Source organism: Somniosus microcephalus, unplaced genomic scaffold (genome assembly GCF_052327205.1).
Source record: "Somniosus microcephalus isolate GS21.2 unplaced genomic scaffold, FLI_Smic_1.0 scaffold197, whole genome shotgun sequence".
Taxonomy (NCBI): domain Eukaryota; kingdom Metazoa; phylum Chordata; class Chondrichthyes; order Squaliformes; family Somniosidae; genus Somniosus; species Somniosus microcephalus.
Genome location: NW_028225384.1, coordinates 310677 through 337294, shown reverse-complemented (window position 1 = coordinate 337294; position 26618 = coordinate 310677). Strand labels below are relative to the sequence as shown.

At 49.0% G+C, this 26618-nt stretch overlaps 2 protein-coding genes across 7 annotated transcripts in view; both read left to right on the top strand.

Annotated features, from left to right (window-relative positions):
• The window catches only part of LOC147082064 (uncharacterized), a 109402-nt gene extending 103814 nt beyond the window's left edge, over nucleotides 1-5588 (top strand). For 4 of the 5 annotated variants that reach the window (XM_085980490.1, XM_085980489.1, XM_085980491.1 and 1 more), the window contains one exon: nucleotides 5122-5579. In XM_085980490.1, coding sequence (XP_085836616.1) covers nucleotides 5122-5564 — 443 coding nt within the window. In that variant the 3' untranslated portion in view covers nucleotides 5565-5579. Of the gene's footprint in view, nucleotides 1-5121 lie in introns of all 5 variants that reach the window. The other variant, XM_085980493.1, reaches the window with a different exon arrangement.
• Nucleotides 5589-7657: 2069 nt separating this feature from the next.
• LOC147082063 (NACHT, LRR and PYD domains-containing protein 3-like) lies at nucleotides 7658-25131 on the top strand. Of its 2 annotated transcripts, XM_085980486.1 has the most exons (8): nucleotides 7658-8988; nucleotides 20664-20750; nucleotides 20892-21062; nucleotides 21204-21374; nucleotides 21516-21686; nucleotides 21828-21998; nucleotides 22140-22307; nucleotides 22480-25131. In XM_085980486.1, the coding sequence occupies exons 1-8, from the start codon at nucleotides 7673-7675 to the stop codon at nucleotides 22565-22567; spliced, it is 2343 nt and encodes a 780-aa protein (XP_085836612.1). In that variant the 5' UTR covers nucleotides 7658-7672; the 3' UTR covers nucleotides 22568-25131. The 2 variants fall into 2 exon arrangements, with proteins under 2 accessions (XP_085836612.1, XP_085836613.1); XM_085980487.1 differs by lacking the exon at nucleotides 21828-21998.
• Nucleotides 25132-26618: the final 1487 nt, after the last annotated feature.

The window sequence follows — 26618 nt, the reverse complement described above, 5'->3', positions numbered from 1 at the left end:
AGATAACCTGCCCACGGTCTGATACAGTAACAGTGCAAGTTCTGTCCATTCACAGTCTGTCCCTCTCCCAGTGTACACACTAACACAGATAACCTGCCCACGGTCTGATACAGTAACAGTGCAAGTTCTGTCCATTCACAGTCTGTCCCTCTCCCAGTGTACACACTAACACAGATAACCTGCCCACGGTCTGATACAGTAACAGTGTAAGTTCTGTCCATTCACAGTCTGTCCCTCTCCCAGTGTACACACTAACCCAGATAACCTGCCCACGGTCTGATACAGTAACAGTGCAAGTTCTGTCCATTCACAGTCTGTCCCTCTCCCAGTGTACGCACTAACCCAGATAACCTGCCCACGGTCTGATACAGTAACAGTGCAAGTTCTGTCCATTCACAGTCTGTCCCTCTCCCAGTGTACACACTAACCTAGATAACCTGCCCACGGTCTGATACAGTAACAGTGCAAGTTCTGTCCATTCACAGTCTGTCCCTCTCCCAGTGTACACACTACCCCAGATAACCTGCCCACGGTCTGATACAGTAACAGTGCAAGTTCTGTCCATTCACAGTCTGTCCCTCTCCCAGTGTACACACTAACCTAGATAACCTGCCCACGGTCTGATACAGTAACAGTGCAAGTTCTGTCCATTCACAGTCTGTCCCTCTCCCAGTGTACACACTACCCCAGATAACCTGCCCACGGTCTGATACAGTAACAGTGCAAGTTCTGTCCATTCACAGTCTGTCCCTCTCCCAGTGTACACACTAACCCAGATAACCTGCCCACGGTCTGATACAGTAACAGTGCAAGTTCTGTCCATTCACAGTCTGTCCCTCTCCCAGTGTACACACTAACACAGATAACCTGCCCACGGTCTGATACAGTAACAGTGCAAGTTCTGTCCATTCACAGTCTGTCCCTCTCCCAGTGTACACACTAACCCAGATAACCTGCCCACGGTCTGATACAGTAACAGTGCAAGTTCTGTCCATTCACAGTCTGTCCCTCTCCCAGTGTACACACTAACCCAGATAACCTGCCCACGGTCTGATACAGTAACAGTGCAAGTTCTGTCCATTCACAGTCTGTCCCTCTCCCAGTGTACACACTAACCCAGATAACCTGCCCACGGTCTGATACAGTAACAGTGCAAGTTCTGCCCATTCACAGTCTGTCCCTCTCCCAGTGTACACACTAACCCAGATAACCTGCCCACGGTCTGATACAGTAACAGTGCAAGTTCTGTCCATTCACAGTCTGTCCCTCTCCCAGTGTACACACTAACCCAGATAACCTGCCCACGGTCTGATACAGTAACAGTGCAAGTTCTGTCCATTCACAGTCTGTCCCTCTCCCAGTGTACACACTAACCCAGATAACCTGCCCACGGTCTGATACAGTAACAGTGCAAGTTCTGTCCATTCACAGTCTGTCCCTCTCCCAGTGTACACACTAACCCAGATAACCTGCCCACGGTCTGATACAGTAACAGTGCAAGTTCTGTCCATTCACAGTCTGTCCCTCTCCCAGTGTACACACTAACACAGATAACCTGCCCCTGGTCTGATACAGTAACAGTGCAAGTTCTGTCCATTCGCAGTCTGTCCCTCTCCCAGTGTACACACTAACACAGATAACCTGCCCACGGTCTGATACAGTAACAGTGCAAGTTCTGTCCATTCACAGTCTGTCCCTCTCCCAGTGTACACACTAACCCAGATAACCTGCCCACGGTCTGATACAGTAACAGTGCAAGTTCTGTCCATTCACAGTCTGTCCCTCTCCCAGTGTACACACTAACCCAGATAACCTGCCCACGGTCTGATACAGTAACAGTGCAAGTTCTGTCCATTCACAGTCTGTCCCTCTCCCAGTGTACACACTAACCCAGATAACCTGCCCACGGTCTGATACAGTAACAGTGCAAGTTCTGTCCATTCACAGTCTGTCCCTCTCCCAGTGTACACACTAACCCAGATAACCTGCCCACGGTCTGATACAGTAACAGTGCAAGTTCTGTCCATTCACAGTCTGTCCCTCTCCCAGTGTACACACTAACACAGATAACCTGCCCACGGTCTGATACAGTAACAGTGCAAGTTCTGTCCATTCACAGTCTGTCCCTCTCCCAGTGTACACACTAACCCAGATAACCTGCCCACGGTCTGATACAGTAACAGTGCAAGTTCTGTCCATTCACAGTCTGTCCCTCTCCTAGTGTACACACTAACCCAGATAACCTGCCCACGGTCTGATACACTAACAGTGCAAGTTCTGTCCATTCACAGTCTGTCCCTCTCCCAGTGTACACACTAACCCAGATAACCTGCCCACGGTCTGATACAGAAACAGTGCAAGTTCTGTCCATTCACAGTCTGTCCCTCTCCCAGTGTACACACTAACCCAGATAACCTGCCCACGGTCTGATACAGTAACAGTGCTAGTTCTGTCCATTCACAGTCTGTCCCTCTCCCAGTGTACACACTAACCCAGATAACCTGCCCACGGTCTGATACAGTAACAGTGCAAGTTCTGTCCATTCACAGTCTGTCCCTCTCCCAGTGTACACACTAACCCAGATAACCTGCCCACGGTCTGATACAGTAACAGTGCAAGTTCTGTCCATTCACAGTCTGTCCCTCTCCCAGTGTACACACTAACACAGATAACCTGCCCACGGTCTGATACAGTAACAGTGCAAGTTCTGTCCATTCACAGTCTGTCCCTCTCCCAGTGTGTACACTAACACAGATAACCTGCCACTGGTCTGATACAGTAACAGTGCAAGTTCTGTCCATTCACAGTCTGTCCCTCTCCCAGTGTACACACTGACCCAGATAACCTGCCCACGGTCTGATACAGTAACAGTGCTAGTTCTGTCCATTCACAGTCTGTCCCTCTCCCAGTGTACACACTAACACAGATAACCTGCCCACGGTCTGATACAGTAACAGTGCTAGTTCTGTCCATTCACAGTCTGTCCCTCTCCCAGTGTACACACTAACCCAGATAACCTGCCCACGGTCTGATACAGTAACAGTGCAAGTTCTGTCCATTCACAGTCTGTCCCTCTCCCAGTGTACACACTAACCCAGATAACCTGCCCACGGTCTGATACAGTAACAGTGCAAGTTCTGTCCATTCACAGTCTGTCCCTCTCCCAGTGTGTACACTAACACAGATAACCTGCCACTGGTCTGATACAGTAACAGTGCAAGTTCTGTCCATTCACAGTCTGTCCCTCTCCCAGTGTACACACTGACCCAGATAACCTGCCCACGGTCTGATACAGTAACAGTGCTAGTTCTGTCCATTCACAGTCTGTCCCTCTCCCAGTGTACACACTAACACAGATAACCTGCCCACGGTCTGATACAGTAACAGTGCTAGTTCTGTCCATTCACAGTCTGTCCCTCTCCCAGTGTACACACTAACCCAGATAACCTGCCCACGGTCTGATACAGTAACAGTGCAAGTTCTGTCCATTCACAGTCTGTCCCTCTCCCAGTGTACACACTAACACAGATAACCAGCCCACGGTCTGATACAGTAACAGTGCAAGTTCTGTCCATTCACAGTCTGTCCCTCTCCCAGTGTACACACTAACCCAGATAACCTGCCCACGGTCTGATACAGTAACAGTGCAAGTTCTGTCCATTCACAGTCTGTCCCTCTCCCAGTGTACACACTAACCCAGATAACCTGCCCACGGTCTGATACAGTAACAGTGCAAGTTCTGTCCATTCACAGTCTGTCCCTCTCCCAGTGTACACACTAACCCAGATAACCTGCCCACGGTCTGATACAGTAACAGTGCAAGTTCTGTCCATTCACAGTCTGTCCCTCTCCCAGTGTACACACTAACACAGATAACCTGCCCACGGTCTGATACAGTAACAGTGCAAGTTCTGTCCATTCACAGTCTGTCCCTCTCCCAGTGTACACACTAACACAGATAACCTGCCCACGGCCTGATACAGTAACAGTGCAAGTTCTGTCCATTCACACTCTGTCCCTCTCCCAGTGTACACACTAACCCAGATAACCAGCCCACGGTCTGATACAGTAACAGTGCAAGTTCTGTCCATTCACAGTCTGTCCCTCTCCCAGTGTACACACTAACACAGATAACCTGCCCACGGTCTGATACAGTAACAGTGCAAGTTCTGTCCATTCACAGTCTGTCCCTCTCCCAGTGTACACACTAACCCAGATAACCTGCCCACGGTCTGATACAGTAACAGTGCAAGTTCTGTCCATTCACAGTCTGTCCCTCTCCCAGTGTACACACTAACCCAGATAACCTGCCCACGGTCTGATACAGTAACAGTGCAAGTTCTGTCCATTCACAGTCTGTCCCTCTCCCAGTGTACACACTAACCCAGATAACCTGCCCACGGTCTGATACAGTAACAGTGCAAGTTCTGTCCATTCACAGTCTGTCCCTCTCCCAGTGTACACACTAACCCAGATAACCTGCCCACGGTCTGATACAGTAACAGTGCAAGTTCTGTCCATTCACAGTCTGTCCCTCTCCCAGTGTACACACTAACCCAGATAACCTGCCCACGGTCTGATACAGTAACAGTGCAAGTTCTGTCCATTCACAGTCTGTCCCTCTCCCAGTGTACACACTAACCCAGATAACCTGCCCACGGTCTGATACATTAACGGCGGGTCTTCTGCACATTGTCCCTCTCGGTGAGCGATCAATCCCGTTTTCCATTGCTTCAGAAGGGAATCACCACTGACGGTTTCAGAGTTTGATCCACTAGAACTTCTACGGTCATATAAACAGGATCACGTGTGGATTTGTAATGTGATTTCTAAAGCACAGCACAGGCCGGAGAGTATTAACCATCAGAGGGAAAATATCACCTTCATTGAAACCTCCATGTTCAGTGAATATTAGAATCAAGTGAGGATTTGAAACTTTTCTCGCCCATTGTTCACTTTCAAGCGAGGTTTCCATTAACTGAGATTTAATTTCTACACGCACGTCTATTGAAGCTGTGAATTAAACCGTGCAATATTTTACTGAACATTAAATGTTATTGAGAAGTTGTTTTTGTCAATACAACTAACATTGAAACCACTTTCTGTCTGTTCTAATTGAAGATGTTCAGCAGAAACACAAGGAAACACTCCGGGTACAAACTGAAACACTGAGAGTGAACACGATCCTAATAAAGGAGAAGGTTAAGATTTTCCAGCTGGTTGATCGATACGCTGAACTAACGATCATTTCTACTGTTCGAGATCGGACACTTGTAGAACATGAACTGCTGGCAAGAGGCCGAGACCATGAAGAGTGGAGAAAACAACATCTCCGGGGAGTGCTGAAAAAAATCCGAACTGATCAATTGTTCCACAGCAGTTTTTCCCAGAGAGAATCCAAATCTGGGAGTTCAGGAGCAGTGAGCGGAGTCCCGGGGATTGGAAAAACAACAATGGTACAAAAGATTGTTCATGACTGGGCCACTGGGAAAATATACCCAAACTTTCAATTTGTTTTCAGCTTTAAATTCCGGGATTTGAACGCTATTAACTGTAACATTTAAAGATAGAATGACAAAATTGCAAAAATTGTTTATACCAATCTGGCATAAAAGGAAATCTAAAAAGGTGACTCAACCGTGGATAACAGGGGAAATTAGAGACAGCATAAAATCCAAAGATAGGGCGTATAAAATAGCCAAAAAAAGCGCCAGAGCGGAAGATTGGGAACAGTTTAAGATAGAGCAAAGGAGGGCAAAGGGCATGATCAAGAGGGGCAAAATAGCTTACGAAAACAAGCTGGCGGAAAATATAAAAACTAACTCCAAAAGCTTTTATAAATATATCAAAAGGAAAAGACTGGTGAAAACCAAAGTTGGTCCATTGCAGTCAGATACGGGGGAATATATAATGGGAAATAAGGAAATGGCAGATCAACTAAATGCATACTTTGGGTCAGTCTTTACGAAGGAAGACACAAAAAACCTCCCTGGGATATCGGGAAAAATAGGGACATTGGCAAAGGAGGAACTGACGCAAATCAATATCTCTAAGGATATGGTGTTAAGGAAGCTAAAGGGATTGAAGGTGGACAAATCCCCAGGGCCTGATAACATGCATCCTAGGGTACTGAAGGAGGTGGCCCTAGAGATAGCGGATGCACTAAGGATGATTTTTCAGAATTCATTAGACTCGGGAACAGTGCCGATGGATTGGAGGGTAGCTAACGTTACCCCACTATTCAAAAAGGGGGGTAGGGAAAAAGCAGGTAATTACAGACCTGTAAGCCTTACATCAGTTGTGGGCAAAATGCTGGAGTCCATCATTAAGGATGAAATAGCGGAGCACTTAGCAAATGGGGACAGGATAGGACAGAGTCAACATGGATTTACAAAGGGTAAATCGTGCTTGACTAATCTATTGGAATTTTTTGAGGGAGTAACTGGTAGAATAGATGGGGGAGAGCCAGTAGATGTGGTGTACCTGGACTTCCAAAAGGCCTTCGATAAGGTCCCACATAAAAGATTAGCATGGAAAATTGAGGCTCATGGGATAAAGGGGAAAGTTTTGGCGTGGATAGGGAACTGGCTGTCAGATAGAAAACAGAGAGTTGGAATAAACGGCTCATTTTCTGAATGGCAGGCAGTAACAAGTGGGGTACCACAGGGATCTGTCCTGGGCCCCCAGCTGTTCACAATTTACATTAATGACCTGGATCAGGGAGTCGGATGCAGCATTTCCAAATTTGCAGACGACACTAAACTAGGAGGTGGGGTGGGCTCAGAGGAAGAGACCAGGAAGCTCCAGAGCGATTTGGACAGACTGGGCGATTGGGCGGATAAATGGCAGATGCACTATAATGTGGACAAGTGCGAAGTTATCCACCTTGGGTGCAGGAACGGGAGGGCAAATTATTATTTAAATGGCAATAGATTGGGAGAGGGGGAAGTACAGAGAGACCTGGGTGTTCTTGTACACCAGTCACTGAAGGCGAGCATGCAGGTGCAACAGGCGGTCAAGAAGGCAAACGGTATGCTGGCCTTCATAGCAAAAGGGTTAGAATACAGGAACAGGGATACCTTGCTGCAGCTGTACAGGGCACTGGTGAGACCACACCTCGAGTACTGTGTACAGTTTTGGTCGCCTCATCTGAGGAAGGATGTTCTTGCCATGGAGGGGGTGCAGCGGCGATTCACCAGGCTGATACCAGGAATGGCGGGAATGACCTATGAGGAGAGACTATGTAGTTTAGGGATGTACACACTGGAGTTTAGAAGATTGAGAGGGGACCTCATAGAAGTGTATAAAATTCTGACAGGTCTAGACAGACTGGATGCAGAAGGAATGTTTCCCTTGGCGGGTGAAAACAGAACTAGAGGACATAATTTAAGGATAAGGGCTAAACCATTTAGGACAGAGATGAGGGGGAATTTCTTCACTCAGAGAGTGGTGAACCTGTGGAACTCATTGCCACAGAGGGCAGTGTACGCCAGCTCATTAAATATATTTAAGAGGGAATTAGATATATTTCTACGGGCAAAAGGGGTTAAGGGTTACGGAGAGAAGGCGGGGACGGGATACTGAATTAAAGGATCAGCCATGATCTCATTAAATGGCGGAGCAGGCACGAAGGGCCGAATGGCCTACTCCTGCTCCTATCTTCTATGTATCTATGTATCTATGTAAAATAAACCTGTGGAATCTGATACTCATTTTCTATCCTTACTTGAGGAATATTCTGGGAGAGCTCTGGAAGAACCCAGAGGGATTGCTGTTTATATTCGATGGTTTGGATGAATTCAAGGACAGGATCGATTTTGCTGACAATCGGAGAAATACTGAACCTCAGCACAGGTGCACGGATCCCGAATACCGATGTAGAGTGTCTGACATTGTGTACAGTTTAATACAGCACAAGCTGCTCCCAGGATGTTCAGTGCTAGTGACCAGCCGCCCCACTGCATTACATTTATTGGAAAAGGCTGAGATCAGTGTCTGGGCTGAAATCCTGGGATTTGTTGGTGAAGAACGGAAGGAATATTTCAACAAGTTTTTTGAAGATCAGACGGTGGCAGCAGCTGTTTTCAAACACGTGGAGGAGAACGAGATCCTGTACACAATGTGCTACAACCCTTCCTACTGCTTGATCCTCGGTCTGTCACTGGGCCCCTTCTTTACACAAAGAGACAGGAATCAGCAGCGAGTTCCCAAGACCATCACCCAACTATATTCCTACTATATTTACAACATTCTGAAAAACCATGGCCGAGAGATTGCAAGCCCCCGTGATGTGTTACTGAAGCTTGGTGAGATGGCCTTCACAGGAGTCTCCGAGAAGAAGATTGTGTTTGGAAATGGAGATTTGATCAAGTACAATCTACAACCTTCCCAGTTCCTGTCTGGGTTCATGATGGAACTTCTGGAGAGAGATGATTCTGTCCAGAGCGTGGTGTACACATTCCCACACCTCACCATCCAAGAGTTTGTAGCCGCACTCGCACAATTCCTGACTCCAGATCCTGGGGACATCCTGAAACTCCTCAGAGAAGCCCACAGCAAGGAAGATGGGCGATTTGAGATATTTCTCCGTTTTGTTGCTGGTCTCTCCTCCCCACAGGCAGCTCGGCCCCTGGAGGAGTTTCTGGGTCGATTTCTTCATCAAACCACCTGCCGAGTGATTGACTGGGTGAAGGAGAAGATTGAAGGACAGATTGGAGACACAGGGAGTGAAACTGGTCAAAGGGACCTCCTGAACACATTCCACTACCTGTTTGAGTCTCAGAATAAAGCACTGGCTCGGCAAACAGTGGGATCTGTGGAAACACTTACATTTAATAGATTGACATTGACCCCGATTGACTGTGCGGTCCTGTCTCACATCATTGGACTCTGTGATACAATAAAAGACCTCGATCTAGGAGGCTGCTCCATTCAGTGTGAAGGACTCCAGCGGCTGGGACCCATACTGCACAAATGCCGGGTGTTGAGGTAACTGTTTATTTGTCTCTAACTGTTGGGTGAATTGTAGAACAGTCACGGATTGTGTTGTTGCTCCGTAATGTAGGGAAACAAACAGTTCAGTTAAACCAGGGAGAAGCGGATTCAACACAAATATGACCAATAATAAGAGGATCGGTCAGTAATTCCCTCAGGACTGGAGAATCTAAAATGGATCCTTGTGAACAAGTAGGGATTTTACAGTCTTTATCGGATCAGCAGATACAGGTCACAGAGAGTCTGATAATTACAATAAGTCACATTTAATAAGACTGGATAGCGGAAGATAAACATAAAATAGAATCTGGCAGTAAAGATAAAATTAATGTAAAATATTTTCCACATCCACCATTTCAACTAGAAACAGGAGAGAAACCCGAGTTTAAATCACTAACAGTTCGATATTTACTCCAATACCGTGCAGGGTGTGTCCTGTCGAGGGGGTAGTTTCCTGGATTGGGAATATTGGGGAATCGGGAATTCTTTCAGCTGTAAATGTTTACAATTATTCACAGTCCTGAACATTGAGTAAAGGTTGATATTCAGAATCTTAAACCTGCCGGTGAAAAGGTTCCAATCTAACCGGAGTACAGACACACACCAGCCAGCGGTGGGGCCTCGCACACAGCGGGCGGCTCCTGGGTAAACCAGGGGCAGTGAACCCGGGAATTCCCCATAATCCACCCCCTGTGTGTGAGGCCCCGCTCGGGGAGGGAACTTCCGAAAATTCCCCAAAAACTGTCGGGCCAGTTACCCCGAAATAAATGTAGAGCCAGTTTAAAAAGGTGACTCAACCGTGGATAACAGGGGAAATTAGAGACAGCATAAAATCCAAAGATAGGGCGTATAAAATAGCCAAAAAAAGCGCCAGAGCGGAAGATTGGGAACAGTTTAAGATAGAGCAAAGGAGGGCAAAGGGCATGATCAAGAGGGGCAAAATAGCTTACGAAAACAAGCTGGCGGAAAATATAAAAACTAACTCCAAAAGCTTTTATAAATATATCAAAAGGAAAAGACTGGTGAAAACCAAAGTTGGTCCATTGCAGTCAGATACGGGGGAATATATAATGGGAAATAAGGAAATGGCAGATCAACTAAATGCATACTTTGGGTCAGTCTTTACGAAGGAAGACACAAAAAACCTCCCTGGGATATCGGGAAAAATAGGGACATTGGCAAAGGAGGAACTGACGCAAATCAATATCTCTAAGGATATGGTGTTAAGGAAGCTAAAGGGATTGAAGGTGGACAAATCCCCAGGGCCTGATAACATGCATCCTAGGGTACTGAAGGAGGTGGCCCTAGAGATAGCGGATGCACTAAGGATGATTTTTCAGAATTCATTAGACTCGGGAACAGTGCCGATGGATTGGAGGGTAGCTAACGTTACCCCACTATTCAAAAAGGGGGGTAGGGAAAAAGCAGGTAATTACAGACCTGTAAGCCTTACATCAGTTGTGGGCAAAATGCTGGAGTCCATCATTAAGGATGAAATAGCGGAGCACTTAGCAAATGGGGACAGGATAGGACAGAGTCAACATGGATTTACAAAGGGTAAATCGTGCTTGACTAATCTATTGGAATTTTTTGAGGGAGTAACTGGTAGAATAGATGGGGGAGAGCCAGTAGATGTGGTGTACCTGGACTTCCAAAAGGCCTTCGATAAGGTCCCACATAAAAGATTAGCATGGAAAATTGAGGCTCATGGGATAAAGGGGAAAGTTTTGGCGTGGATAGGGAACTGGCTGTCAGATAGAAAACAGAGAGTTGGAATAAACGGCTCATTTTCTGAATGGCAGGCAGTAACAAGTGGGGTACCACAGGGATCTGTCCTGGGCCCCCAGCTGTTCACAATTTACATTAATGACCTGGATCAGGGAGTCGGATGCAGCATTTCCAAATTTGCAGACGACACTAAACTAGGAGGTGGGGTGGGCTCAGAGGAAGAGACCAGGAAGCTCCAGAGCGATTTGGACAGACTGGGCGATTGGGCGGATAAATGGCAGATGCACTATAATGTGGACAAGTGCGAAGTTATCCACCTTGGGTGCAGGAACGGGAGGGCAAATTATTATTTAAATGGCAATAGATTGGGAGAGGGGGAAGTACAGAGAGACCTGGGTGTTCTTGTACACCAGTCACTGAAGGTGAGCATGCAGGTGCAACAGGCGGTCAAGAAGGCAAACGGTATGCTGGCCTTCATAGCAAAAGGGTTAGAATACAGGAACAGGGATACCTTGCTGCAGCTGTACAGGGCACTGGTGAGACCACACCTCGAGTACTGTGTACAGTTTTGGTCGCCTCATCTGAGGAAGGATGTTCTTGCCATGGAGGGGGTGCAGCGGCGATTCACCAGGCTGATACCAGGAATGGCGGGAATGACCTATGAGGAGAGACTATGTAGTTTAGGGATGTACACACTGGAGTTTAGAAGATTGAGAGGGGACCTCATAGAAGTGTATAAAATTCTGACAGGTCTAGACAGACTGGATGCAGAAGGAATGTTTCCCTTGGCGGGTGAAAACAGAACTAGAGGACATAATTTAAGGATAAGGGCTAAACCATTTAGGACAGAGATGAGGGGGAATTTCTTCACTCAGAGAGTGGTGAACCTGTGGAACTCATTGCCACAGAGGGCAGTGTACGCCAGCTCATTAAATATATTTAAGAGGGAATTAGATATATTTCTACGGGCAAAAGGGGTTAAGGGTTACGGAGAGAAGGCGGGGACGGGATACTGAATTAAAGGATCAGCCATGATCTCATTAAATGGCGGAGCAGGCACGAAGGGCCGAATGGCCTACTCCTGCTCCTATCTTCTATGTATCTATGTAATAATGGGAATAAAGTGAGAGATTCCCCTCCCCTATAAACTAGGAGCACAGGGACATTTAAAACTTGTAATGGGACAGAATAAACTCTCTTGCTGCTATTGACAAACATTCACTATAAGCCCTCTGACTCCCACAGCTACCTGGAATACACTTCCTCCCACCTCGCTTCCTGTAAGGACGCTGGCCCATTCTCCCAGTTTTTCTGATGATGCCACGTTCCATCCAGTGCTTCCGACATGTCTTCCTTTTCCCTCAACCGAGGATTCCCCTCTACCGTGGTTGACGCGGCTCTTGACCGTGTCTGTTCTGTTTCCCACACTTCTGCTCTCACCCCTGCCCCTCCCTCCCAGAACCACGATAGGTTCCCCTTGTCTTCACCTTTCACCCCACCAGCCTCCACATTTAATCTCTCCTGTCTTCCACCCTATCACAGACCTTCCCTTTTGTTCTGTCCTCCGCTCCCCCCACCTTTCCCGGCCCCGACACTTGCTTAAACATCTGTTACATCTGTAACTTGTTCCAGTTCTGACGAGGGGTCCTTGTCCTGAAACATTAACTCTGTTTCTCTCTCTATAGATGCTGCCTGACCTGCTGGGTATTTCCAGCATTTCCTGTTTTTATTTCAGAATTAATTCTCCTTGTTATATAAAATCCTGGGGGGCGGATTTTACAGCAGCAGTGAGCGTTTCACAATATAACTCACCCCGAGATGATATACAGATTAATATAATGTACAGAGTATAAAGCACAGGGAATCACCGCTTTATCATTTAATTCTGAAAAAATCGACCGATTCCCATAAAATCCGGGATTTAAGGAGCAGCAGAACTGAGACAAGTTTCTCCAAACATGATGAGGCCGGTCACTGAGCTCCAGGAGGGTAATTCTGATCATCAGGGAATGAGACCGGACTGAGGGACATTTAAAGGCTCCACACAGACAGCACTTTATTTAATAAATACATTAACGGACAGTCCCTGAATATATGGGCAGTTGGACAGAGTGAGATACATTCCCAGTGAGGGGGGAATTTCGCAGGGGTCAGCGGGCGCGATCAGTGGCGGGTCGGGTGGGAAAATGGATTTTTCCCCAGCGGTTCGGGACCCCGTTGTCAACCCACCACCACGTGCCTTTCCCAAATGTCGGGTCTGTCAGAGCAGAGCAGACCCGACACGTAGCGGCGGGGGAGGCAATTCAGGTCATTATAACCTTGTTAACAGAGGATTACAGTAACAACTATTTTCAGCTCGCCTTCAGAGTTTACATAGAAACATAGAAGATAGGAGCAGGAGTAGGCCAATCGGCCCCTGGAGCCTGCTCCGCCATTCAATGCGATCATGGCTGATCATCCAAATTCAGTACCCTGTCCCTGCTTTCTCCCCATACCCCTTGATCCCTTTAGCCTTAAGAAATATATCCAACTCCTTCTTGAATATATTTAATGAATTGGCCTCTGCTGCCTTCTGTGGTAGAGAATTCCACAGGTTCACCACACTCTGGGTGAAGAAATTCCTCCTCATTTCTGTCCTAAAAGGTCTACCCCTTATCCTTAGACTGTGACCCCTGGTTATGGACTCCCCCGCCATCGGGAACATCCTTCCTGCATCTAGTCTGACTAGTCCTGTTAGAATTTTATAAATTTCAATGAGATCCCCTCTCATTCTTCTAAACTCCAGCGAGTACAAGCCCAATCGACCCAATTTCTCTTCATACGTCATTCCTGCCATCCCAGGTATCAGTCTGGTGAATCTTCGCTGAACTCCTTCCATGGCAAGAATATCCTTCCTCAGATGAGGTGACCAAAACTGCACACAGTACTCAAGGTGTGGTCTCACCAAGGCCCTGTACAACTGCAGCAAGACATCCTTGTTCCTGTACTCAAACCCTCTCACTATGAAGGCCAACATACCATTTGCCTTCTTAACCGCCTGCTGTACCTGCATGCTTACCTTCAGCGACTGGTGCACAAGGACACCCAGGTCTCATTGCACTTCCCCTTCTCCCAATCTATTGCCATTCAGATAATAATCTGCCTTCCTGTTTTTGACACCAAAGTGGATAACCTCACATTCATCCACATTGGGCAGAAGCATGGCAGATGCAATACAATCACCCAACCTGTCCAAATCATCCTGTAGTTCCTCGGCATCCTCCTCACAACACACACGCCCACCCAGCTTTGTGTCATCTGCAAATTTGGAGATATTACATCTAGTTCCCTTGTCTAGATCATTAATATATATTGTGAATAGCTGGGGTCCAAGGACCGATCCCTGCGGTACCCCACTAGTCACTGCCTGCCTCTCAGAAAAAGACCCGTTTATTCCAACTCTTTTTGCTTTCTATCTGCCAACCAGTTCTCTATCCAAGTCAACACCTTGCCCCCAATCCCATGTGCCTTAACTTTACACGCTAATCTCTCATGTGGGACCTTATCGAAAGCTTTCTGAAAGTCCAAATACACCACATCCACTGGTTCTCCCTTATCTATTTTACTAGTTACATCCTCAAAAAATTCCAGTAGATTATTCAAGCACGATTTACCTTTTGTAAATCCATGTTGACTTTGTCCGATCCTGTCACTGTTTTCCAAGTGCTCTGCTATTACATCTTTTATAATGGACTCTAGCATTTTCCTCACTACCGATGTCAGGCTTACCGATGTAATTCCCTGTTTTCTCTCTACCACCTTTTTTGAACAGTGGGGTAACATTAGCTACCCTCCAATCCATGGGTACTGTTCCAGATTCCATCAAATGTTGGCAGATGATCAGCAATGCATCTACTATTTCTAGGGCCACTTCCTTAAGTACCCTAGGATGTAGATTATCAGGCCCTGGGGATTTATCGGCCTTCAATCCCATCAATTTCCCTAACACCATTTCCCGACAAATACTGATTTCTTTCAGTTCCTCCCTTTCATCAGACCCTATGTTCCTGTGGTCCACGCTGCTCGGGGATCACGTCAGGTAACCAGGGCGGGATTTGAAAGGCCATGGAATCATTTCATTACTTGACAGCTGGAAATGTGCTATAAAAGCTCCCATCTCACAGTTGTTCACTTTCCAAGCTCAAAAGCTGTTGCTTACTGCATTTGGAAGACAGATTGAGCTTTATGCAGGTTGCAAGTGTTTGGAGCAAACTCTCTATCCAGTGTCACCTCATTGGAACAACCTCTCTCACCGTTAACAGATTGCTTCTGATATCTCAAGTTCACCTGCCATCTATTACACCAGCATGGGTCTGGTTTATACTGTCTCACCTTGGGCCTCAGAGTCTCACCACGATCAGCCCCAACACCAGCAGCACCAGGCACACCAGCAGCACCAACAACAACACCAACCTTCTCCACAAGTCCTGATGCTGCACCGCACAGAGGGCATCAACACCCAGCCACATTGCTGACCGGGTCACCAGAGATGGCCTCACCATGGCCAGAATTTCTTCACTTGGTGCTGCTCGCCCTGGATGACACATGATGCGCCAGGTTAACACCAGCCCACACCAACAACACAAAGCATCCCTGCAATGCCCAAACCATTCCTGTCACACTCATCAACATTGCGGGGGCTACCGTTATGTCTCACCATTCACTGCAACTCACTAAGCCACTTCCAAACATGTACACAAATCTTTCGAAGAACGGAAAGTGTTGAAAATAAAGATTTCAATGTTTGACACCACATTAACAGAAACTTCACATGAACATTGGCTAAAACACACAATTGCCTATCCTTGTGTGTTGTTAGTTGGTATGATTGGACTAGGGTGAGTGTGAGGGGTGGCTCGTGAGATGGGGATGTGATAATATAGAGAGAGATGGGTGGAGGTGCAGGGTAAGTTGGTGAGAGTAAGGATGTTCAGGAGTAGGGTGGGGAAGGCAGAGTGATGGGGATGTGATAATATAGAGAGAGATGGGTGGAGGTGCAGGGTAAGTTGGTGAGAGTAAGGATGTTCAGGAGTAGGGTGGGGAAGGCAGAGTGATGGGGATGTGATAATATAGAGAGAGATGGGTGGAGGTGCAAGGTAAGTTGGTGAGAGTAAGGATGTTCAGGAGTAGGGTGGGGAAGGCAGAGTGATGGGGATGTGATCATATAGAGAGAGATGGGGGGAGGTGCAGGGTAAGTTGGTGAGAGTAAGGATGTTCAGGAGTAGGGTGGGGAAGGCAGAGTGATGGGGATGTGATAATATAGAGAGAGATGGGTGGAGGTGCAGGGTAAGTTGGTGAGAGTAAGGATGTTCAGGAGTAGGGTGGGGAAGGCAGAGTGATGGGGATGTGATAATATAGAGAGAGATGGGTGGAGGTGCAGGGTAAGTTGGTGAGAGTAAGGATGTTCAGGAGTAGGGTGGGGAAGGCAGAGTGATGGGGATGTGATAATATAGAGAGAGATGGGGGGAGGTGCAGGGTAAGTTGGTGAGGGTAAGGATGTTCAGGAGTAGGGTGGGGAAGGCAGAGTGATGGGGATGTGATAATATAGAGAGAGATGGGTGGAGGTGCAGGGTAAGTTGGTGAGAGTAAGGATGTTCAGGAGTAGGGTGGGGAAGGCAGAGTGATGGGGATGTGATAATATAGAGAGAGATGGGTGGAGGTGCAGGGTAAGTTGGTGAGAGTAAGGATGTTCAGGAGTAGGGTGGGGAAGGCAGAGTGATGGGGATGTGATAATATAGAGAGAGATGGGTGGAGGTGCAGGGTAAGTTGGTGAGAGTAAGGATGTTCAGGAGTAGGGTGGGGAAGGCAGAGTGATGGGGATGTGATAATATAGAGAGAGATGGGTGGAGGTGCAGGGTAAGTTGGTGAGAGTAAGGATGTTCAGGAGTAGGGTGGGGAAGGCAGAGTGATGGGGATGTGATAATATAGAGAGAGATGGGTGGAGGTGCAGGGTAAGTTGGTGAGAGTGAGGATGTTCAGGAGTAGGGTGGGGAAGGCAGAGTGATGGGGATGTGATAATATAGAGAGAGATGGGTGGAGGTGCAGGGTAAGTTGGTGAGAGTAAGGATGTTCAGGAGTAGGGTGGGGAAGGCAGAGTGATGGGGATGTGATAATATAGAGAGAGATGGGTGGAGGTGCAGGGTAAGTTGGTGAGAGTAAGGATGTTCAGGAGTAGGGTGGGGAAGGCAGAGTGATGGGGATGTGATAATATAGAGAGAGATGGGTGGAGGTGCAGGGTAAGTTGGTGAGAGTAAGGATGTTCAGGAGTAGGGTGGGGAAGGCAGAGTGATGGGGATGTGATAATATAGAGAGAGATGGGTGGAGGTGCAGGGTAAGTTGGTGAGAGTAAGGGTGTTCAGGAGTAGGGTGGGGAAGGCAGAGTGATGGGGATGTGATAATATAGAGAGAGATGGGTGGAGGTGCAGGGTAAGTTGGTGAGAGTAAGGATGTTCAGGAGTAGGGTGGGGAAGGCAGAGTGATGGGGATGTGATAATATAGAGAGAGATGGGTGGAGGTGCAGGGTAAGTTGGTGAGAGTAAGGATGTTCAGGAGTAGGGTGGGGAAGGCAGAGTGATGGGGATGTGATAATATAGAGAGAGATGGGTGGAGGTGCAGGGTAAGTTGGTGAGAGTAAGGATGTTCAGGAGTAGGGTGGGGAAGGCAGAGTGATGGGGATGTGATAATATAGAGAGAGATGGGTGGAGGTGCAGGGTAAGTTGGTGAGAGTAAGGATGTTCAGGAGTAGGGTGGGGAAGGCAGAGTGATGGGGATGTGATAATATAGAGAGAGATGGGTGGAGGTGCAGGGTAAGTTGGTGAGAGTAAGGATGTTCAGGAGTAGGGTGGGGAAGGCAGAGTGATGGGGATGTGATAATATAGAGAGAGATGGGTGGAGGTGCTGGGTAAGTTGGTGAGAGTAAGGATGTTCAGGAGTAGGGTGGGGAAGGCAGAGTGATGGGGATGTGATAATATAGAGAGAGATGGGTGGAGGTGCTGGGTAAGTTGGTGAGAGTAAGGATGTTCAGGAGTAGTGTGGGGAAGGCAGAGTGATGGGGATGTGATAATATAGAGAGAGATGGGTGGAGGTGCAGGGTAAGTTGGTGAGAGTAAGGATGTTCAGGAGGAGGGTGGGGAAGGCAGAGTGATGGGGATGTGATAATATAGAGAGAGATGGGTGGAGGTGCAGGGTAAGTTGGTGAGAGTAAGGATGTTCAGGAGTAGGGTGGGGAAGGCAGAGTGATGGGGATGTGATAATATAGAGAGAGATGGGTGGAGGTGCTGGGTAAGTTGGTGAGAGTAAGGATGTTCAGGAGTAGGGTGGGGAAGGCAGAGTGATGGGGATGTGATAATATAGAGAGAGATGGGTGGAGGTGCTGGGTAAGTTGGTGAGAGTAAGGATGTTCAGGAGTAGGGTGGGGAAGGCAGAGTGATGGGGATGTGATAATATAGAGAGAGATGGGTGGAGGTGCAGGGGAAGTTGGTGAGAGTAAGGATGTTCAGGAGTAGGGTGGGGAAGGCAGAGTGATGGGGATGTGATAATATAGAGAGAGATGGGTGGAGGTGCAGGGTAAGTTGGTGAGAGTAAGGATGTTCAGGAGTAGGTTGGGGAAGGCAGAGTGATGGGGATGTGATAATATAGAGAGAGATGGGGGGAGGTGCAGGGTAAGTTGGTGAGAGTAAGGATGTTCAGGAGTAGGGTGGGGAAGGCAGAGTGATGGGGATGTGATAATATAGAGAGAGATGGGTGGAGGTGCAGGGTAAGTTGGTGAGAGTAAGGATGTTCAGGAGTAGGGTGGGGAAGGCAGAGTGATGGGGATGTGATAATATAGAGAGAGATGGGTGGAGGTGCAGGGTAAGTTGGTGAGAGTAAGGATGTTCAGGAGTAGGGTGGGGAAGGCAGAGTGATGGGGATGTGATAATATAGAGAGAGATGGGTGGAGGTGCAGGGTAAGTTGGTGAGAGTAAGGATGTTCAGGAGTAGGGTGGGGAAGGCAGAGTGATGGGGATGTGATAATATAGAGAGAGATGGGTGGAGGTGCAAGGTAAGTTGGTGAGAGTAAGGATGTTCAGGAGTAGGGTGGGGAAGGCAGAGTGATGGGGATGTGATAATATAGAGAGAGATGGGTGGAGGTGCAGGGGAAGTTGGTGAGAGTAAGGATGTTCAGGAGTAGGGTGGGGAAGGCAGAGTGATGGGGATGTGATAATATAGAGAGAGATGGGTGGAGGTGCAGGGTAAGTTGGTGAGAGTAAGGATGTTCAGGAGTAGGTTGGGGAAGGCAGAGTGATGGGGATGTGATAATATAGAGAGAGATGGGTGGAGGTGCAGGGTAAGTTGGTGAGAGTAAGGATGTTCAGGAGTAGGGTGGGGAAGGCAGAGTGATGGGGATGTGATAATATAGAGAGAGATGGGTGGAGGTGCAGGGTAAGTTGGTGAGAGTAAGGATGTTCAGGAGAAGGGTGGGGAAGGCAGAGTGATGGGGATGTGATAATATAGAGAGAGATGGGTGGAGGTGCAGGGTAAGTTGGTGAGAGTAAGGATGTTCAGGAGTAGGGTGGGGAAGGCAGAGTGATGGGGATGTGATAATATAGTGAGAGATGGGTGGAGGTGCAGGGTAAGTTGGTGAGAGTAAGGATGTTCAGGAGTAGGGTGGGGAAGGCAGAGTGATGGGGATGTGATGAGAGGCACAGCCGGATGAGGAAAAGTGAGGCTTTGCAGTTACGTTTTGTGATCTACTGAGATCATTGAAAGGTTTGTGTCACTGCAGGCTGCTCCTCCCGATGACATCCCTTCTTGAGCCCCACGGTGCAATGTGCACCCAGGCTGTGTTGGTCTCTTCCGCTCCTTGGAAGAGACGAGAACCTCCCTACGGGCTGTGGCTCCCTCCATAATCATCTTGAGGGAGTTCTGGGAGAGCCTGGGTGCAGCCGAGCTCCTCTGTGCTGATGTCAGTGTTTGTAGAACCTCAATACTGTCGAACACAGAGCACAATGGGCAAAGTCAATGTGTGTCATCAAACCCGCTTCCCCCAATTCCCCAGAGTGAGGCCGCGACCCCCGACCCCGGACACACCCGACCCGCCCCCGACCCTCCACCGACCTCAACCGACCCTCCACCGACCCCCGACCCTCCGCCAGCCCCACCCGATCCTCCGCCGACCCCAGCCCCGCCCGACCCTCCGGCGACCTGACCCGGCCCTGCCCGACCCTCCGCCGGCCCAACCCCGGCCCTGCCCGACCCTGCCCCGGGCCCCGCCCGACCCTCTGCCGATCCTCCGCCAGCCCCGCCCGACCCTGCCCCGGCCCCGCCCGACCCTCCGCTGTCCCCGGCCCGACCCTGGCCCCGCCCAACCCCGGCCCTGCCCGACCCTCCGCCGGCCCGACCCTCCGCCCGACCCTGCCCCGGGCCCCGCCCAACCCTCTGCCGACCCTCCGCCGGCCCCGCCTGACCCTGCCCCAGCCCGGCCCCGCCCGACCCTCTGCCGGCCCCGGCCCGACCCTGCCCCCGCCCGACCCCGGCCCCGCCCGACCCTCTGCCGACCCTGGACCCACCTGACCCTCTGCCGACCCTGGACCCACCTGACCCTCTGCCGACCCCAGCCCCGAAACTCCCAACCCTCCCCCGACCCCGGCCGCACCCAACACCAACCCCACCCTGACCCCCGCCCGACCCTCCACCGGCCCCCGCCCGACCCTCCCCCGACCCAGGCCCCCGCCCGACCCTCCCCCGACCCAGGCCCCCGCCCGACCCGCCACCAGCCCCAGCCCCGCCGACCGTTGCCGACGGGGAAAAGCGGGTTATTAATTTCCTGAAGTACTTTCAGTGATTGCTGTAATATCCCAGAGAGAAAAGTATATCAGATCCGGACTTTGATTCAGTTTGTTTCTCTCTCTGTTTCTTTTTAGTCTGAATGGCAATAAACTGGGAGATTCAGGAGTGAAACTACTGTCTGTGGCTCTGAGGAACCCGGACTGTAAAATACAGAAACTGCAGTAAGTACCAGACTGTGTGAGATTGTGTTTATAATAACTGGATGTCTGACACTGAACATTATTATTAGTATCAGTAATAGTGTTATTAATAAACTCTGGGGATTGACTCTGATTCCTGTTATTTCTCTCTCTGATCCCCAGTCTGAGTCGTGTCGGTCTCACAGATTCTTGTGCCGAGGATCTCGCCTCCGCTCTCAGTACAAACCGCTCACTGACGGATCTGGACCTGGGTTATAATGAACTGGGAGATTCAGGAGTGAAACTATTGTCTGTGGCTCTGAGGAACCCGGACTGTAAAATACAGACACTGGGGTAAGTACCAGACTGTGTGAGATTGTGTTTATAATAACTGGATGTCTGACACTGAACATTATTATTAGTATCAGTAATAGTGTTATTAATAAACTCTGGGGATTGACTCTGATTCCTGTTATTTCTCTCTCTGATCCCCAGGCTATGGTCTGTCGGTCTCACAGATTCTTGTGTCGAGGATCTCGCCTCCGCTCTCAGTACAAACCGCTCACTGACGGATCTGAGCCTGAGTAATAATAAACTGGGAGATTCAGGAGTGAAACTACTGTCTGTGGCTCTGAGGAACCCGGACTGTAAAATAGAGAGACTGGGGTAAGTACCAGACTGTGTGAGATTGTGTTTATAATAACTGGATGTCTGACACTGAACATTATTATTAGTATCAGTAATAGTGTTATTAATAAACTCTGGGGATTGACTCTGATTCCTGTTATTTCTCTCTCTGATCCCCAGGCTGGGTAATGTCCGTCTCACAGATTCTTGTGCCGAGGATCTCGCCTCCGCTCTCAGTACAAACCGCTCACTGACGGATCTGAGCCTGAGTCATAATAAACTGGGAGATTCAGGAGTGAAACTACTGTCTGTGGCTCTGAGGAACCCGGACTGTAAAATACAGAGACTGGAGTAAGTACCAGACTGTGTGAGATTGTGTTTATAATAACTGGATGTCTGACACTGAACATTATTATTAGTATCAGTAATAGTGTTATTAATAAACTCTGGGGATTGACTCTGATTCCTGTTATTTCTCTCTCTGATCCCCAGGCTATGGTCTGTCGGTCTCACAGATTCTTGTGTCGAGGATCTCGCCTCCGCTCTCAGTACAAACCGCTCACTGACGGTTCTGAGCCTGAGTAATAATAAACTGGGAGATTCAGGAGTGAAACTACTGTCTGTGGCTCTGAGGAACCCGGACTGTAAAATACAGAGACTGATGTAAGTACCAGACTCTGTGAGATTGTGTTTATAATAACTGGATGTCTGACACTGAACATTATTATTAGTATCAGTAATAGTGTTATTAATAAACTCTGGGGATTTACTCTGATTCCGGTTATTTCTCTCTCTGATCCCCAGGCTGGTCGCTAACGGTCTCACAGATTCTTGTGCCGAGGATCTCGCCTCCGCTCTCAGTACAAACCGCTCACTGACGGATCTGAACCTGGGAGGAAACTCCTTCACAGACCGATCTGTCCCCGCTCTCCGCCGCCTCATACTGACCTGCAGGAGTCTGGAGCGGATCGAGTGAGTGTTTGTGTTAATGTTTAATGTAATAAATAAAATATCAATGGGATTCAGTCACTTTTCTGGGTAATATTTGTCTGTAATTATTATTGAAATATTACCCCCAGTCTCGCGGTTATTTACACTGTTGTTCAATCTGTTTATTTCCTGTTTAATCTTTAATCTGTTTCAGGCTGAGGAGGAATCAGTTCAGTTCATCCGGAAAAAAACAGCTGGAGTTACTGCGGGGAACAAGACGCGGACTGAGTGTGGAAGTGTGAACAGTCCAAGTGATGACCTCACTGCTCCCATTGTGTGACCATTCCAAGTGATGACGTCACTGCTCCCATTGTGTGACCATTCCAAGTGATGACCTCACTGCTCCCATTGTGTGACCATTCCAAGTGATGACCTCGCTGCTCCCATTGTGTGACCATTCCAAGTGATGACCTCACTGCTCCCATTGTGTGACCATTCCAAGTGATGACCTCACTGCTCCCATTGTGTGACCATTCCAAGTGATGACCTCGCTGCTCCCATTGTGTGACCATTCCAAGTGATGACCTCACTGCTCCCATTGTGTGACCATTCCAAGTGATGACACCACTGCTCCCATTGTGTGACCATTCCAAGTGATGACCTCACTGCTCCCATTGTGTGAACATTCCAAGTGATGACCTCACTGCTCCCATTGTGTGACCATTCCAAGTGATGACCTCGCTGCTCCCATTGTGTGACCATTCCAAGTGATGTCACTGCTCCCATTGTGTGACCATTCCAAGTGATGACCTCACTGCTCCCATTGTGTGACCAGTCCAAGTGATGACCTCACTGCTCCCATTGTGTGACCATTCCAAGTGATGATGTCACTGCTCCCATTGTGTGACCATTCCAAGTGATGACCTCACTGCTCCCATTGTGTGACCATTCCAAGTGATGACCCCACTGCTCCCATTGTGTGACCATTCCAAGTGATGACCTCACTGCTCCCATTGTGTGAACATTGCAAGTGATGACCTCACTGCTCTCATTGTGTGACCATTCCAAGTGATGACCTCACTGCTCCCATTGTCTGAACATTCCAAGTGATGACCTCACTGCTCCCATTGTGTGACCATTCCAAGTGATGACCTCCCTGCTCCCATTGTGTGAACAGTTCAAGTGATGACCTCACTGCTCCCATTGTGTGAACAGTCCAAGTGATGACCTCACTGCTCCCATTGTGTGACCATTCCAAGTGATGACCTCACTGCTCCCATTGTGTGACCATTCCAAGTGATGACCTCACTGCTCCCATTGTGTGACCATTGCAAGTGATGACCTCACTGCTCCCATTGTGTGACCATTCCAAGTGATGACCTCACTGCTCCCATTGTGTGACCATTCCAAGTGATGACCTCACTGCTCCCATTGTGTGACCATTCCAAGTGATGACCTCGCTGCTCCCATTGTGTGACCATTCCAAGTGATGTCACTGCTCCCATTGTGTGACCATTCCAAGTGATGACCTCACTGCTCCCATTGTGTGACCAGTCCAAGTGATGACCTCACTGCTCCCATTGTGTGACCATTCCAAGTGATGATGTCACTGCTCCCATTGTGTGACCATTCCAAGTGATGACCTCACTGCTCCCATTGTGTGACCATTCCAAGTGATGACCCCACTGCTCCCATTGTGTGACCATTCCAAGTGATGACCTCACTGCTCCCATTGTGTGAACATTGCAAGTGATGACCTCACTGCTCTCATTGTGTGACCATTCCAAGTGATGACCTCACTGCTCCCATTGTCTGAACATTCCAAGTGATGACCTCACTGCTCCCATTGTGTGACCATTCCAAGTGATGACCTCCCTGCTCCCATTGTGTGAACAGTTCAAGTGATGACCTCACTGCTCCCATTGTGTGAACAGTCCAAGTGATGACCTCACTGCTCCCATTGTGTGACCATTCCAAGTGATGACCTCACTGCTCCCATTGTGTGACCATTCCAAGTGATGACCTCACTGCTCCCATTGTGTGACCATTGCAAGTGATGACCTCACTGCTCCCATTGTGTGACCATTCCAAGTGATGACCTCACTGCTCCCATTGTGTGACCATTCCAAGTGATGACCTCACTGCTCCCATTGTGTGACCATTCCAAGTGATGACCTCACTGCTCCCATTGTGTGACCATGTCAAGTGATGACCTCACTGCTCCCATTGTGTGACCATTCCAAGTGATGACCTCACTGCTCCCATTGTGTGACCAGTCCGAGTGATGTCACTGCTCCCATTGTGTGACCATTCCAAGTGATGACCTCACTGCTCCCATTGTGTGACCATTCCAAGTGATGACCTCACTGCTCCCATTGTGTGACCATTCCAAGTGATGACCTCACTGCTCCCATTGTGTGACCAGTCCAAGTGATGACCTCACTGCTCCCATTGTGACCATTCCAAGTGATGACCTCACTGCTCCCATTGTGTGACCATTCCAACTGATGACGTCACTGCTCCCATTGTGTGACCATTCCAAGTGATGACCTCACTGCTCCCATTGTGTGACCATTCCAAGTGATTGTGGTAAACCACTTTTATCGTTCACTATCGTTACACTATAGTTATCACTGTTATATCGTTACTCTATGGTTATCACTGGTCACACTGTTGTATCACTATACGAGGTCGCCTCTTGTCACGCTGATATACCTGGGCTGACCACTGCTGACTCCGCCCATGACTCCACCTACCTGCCCAGGTATAAAGGTAGTCGACTGGCTGGCATTCCTCCTTGTATCCGATCACCCACGAGGGTGGGCTCTGTTATTTAGCCAATAAAAACCTATAGTTACTTTCCTAACTCGTCGCTTTTCATTGGCTGAATTGATACTTATATCAATTTTATTGGCTAAATTTTAAAATGTCGTTCCCTGAGCAGCAAAGCGAGCAGTCAAACGACCAGCCAGACGCCCAGCTACAACAGCCACAGCAGCCGTCAGACGCCGAGCTACAACAGCCACAGCAGCCGGCCTGGCTGCGAGCCCTCAGACCACCGTACCTGGATCTAAACCCACAGGCTGCAAACTCAGCCCTCGACTTCGAACACTGGCTGAGCTGTTTCGAGTCCTACCTGGGAGAATCCGGCGTGCCTCAGAGATCCAAGCTAAGAGTTCTGACCGCCCAAGTGAGCCCTAAAGTATTCGCACTCATCCGGGACCTTAAAACATACGAGGACACCATCAACCGGCTGAAACGACAGTACCTGAGCCTGGTACATTCCATGTATGCCAGACACCTCCTAAGATCCCACCCGCAACAGCCAGGAGAGACCGTGGATGAATTTTTACAGGTGCTGCAAGCACTCGGCAGAGACTGTAACTTTAAAGCGGTAACGGCGGCAGAAAATACTGAAGACAATGTCCGCGATGCCTTCGTGAAAGGCCTGCGGTCCGACTACTCACGGCAAAGACTACTGGAAGCAAACGACCTCGACCTGGACAAAGCTGCAGCCCTCGCTCGCTCCCTAGAAGTGGCCCATCGGGACCTCGAGGCATACTCAAGGTACTGTAACCTGCGACCCTGGGACTCGGGACCGACCCCAATACCCCCCGCAGCGCACCCCGCCCCCCCCCCCCCCGGGACCTACCTCAGTGTCGGCGTCCCGGAGCCGATCGGGACCGCCACCCCCGGTACCGGCTGCGACCTCTGACCCCCGCGATCGGGCCGCCGGCTGCTTCTTCTGCGGCCAGGCGGAACACCCGAGGGCGCGCTGCCCAGCCAGGAACTCTACCTGCTCAAACTGCATGAAGAAAGGCCACTTCGCCAAGGCCTGCAGAGGTGGATCATCAGAGGCCAGCAGTGCCTCATGCGAGCTGTGGGGGCGGCCATCTTCCATCAAGGCCACAGAGGCCAGCATCCCCACACGTGAGTCATGGGGGCGGCCATCTTTGATCCAGGCAACCGACACCAGCAGTGCCTCATGTGAGTTATGGGGGCAGCCATCTTCTCCGCCATTTTGTCCAACCTCATAGAGTCATAGAGTTTGACAGCACAGAAAGAGGCCCTTCGGCCCATCGTGTCTGCGCTGCCCATCCATCCCTGTCCAGTCTAATCCCATTTTCCAGCATTTGGTCCATAGCCTTGTATGCAATGGCATTTCAAGTGCTCATCCAAATGCTTCTTGAATGTTGTGAGGGTTCCTGCCTCCACCACCCTTTCAGGCATTGAGTTCCACATTCCAACCACCCTCTGGGTGAAAAAGTTCCTCCTCAAATCCCCTCTAAATCTCCTGCCCCTTACCCTGAATCTATGCCCCCTTGTTATTGACCCCCCTACTAAGGGGAAAAG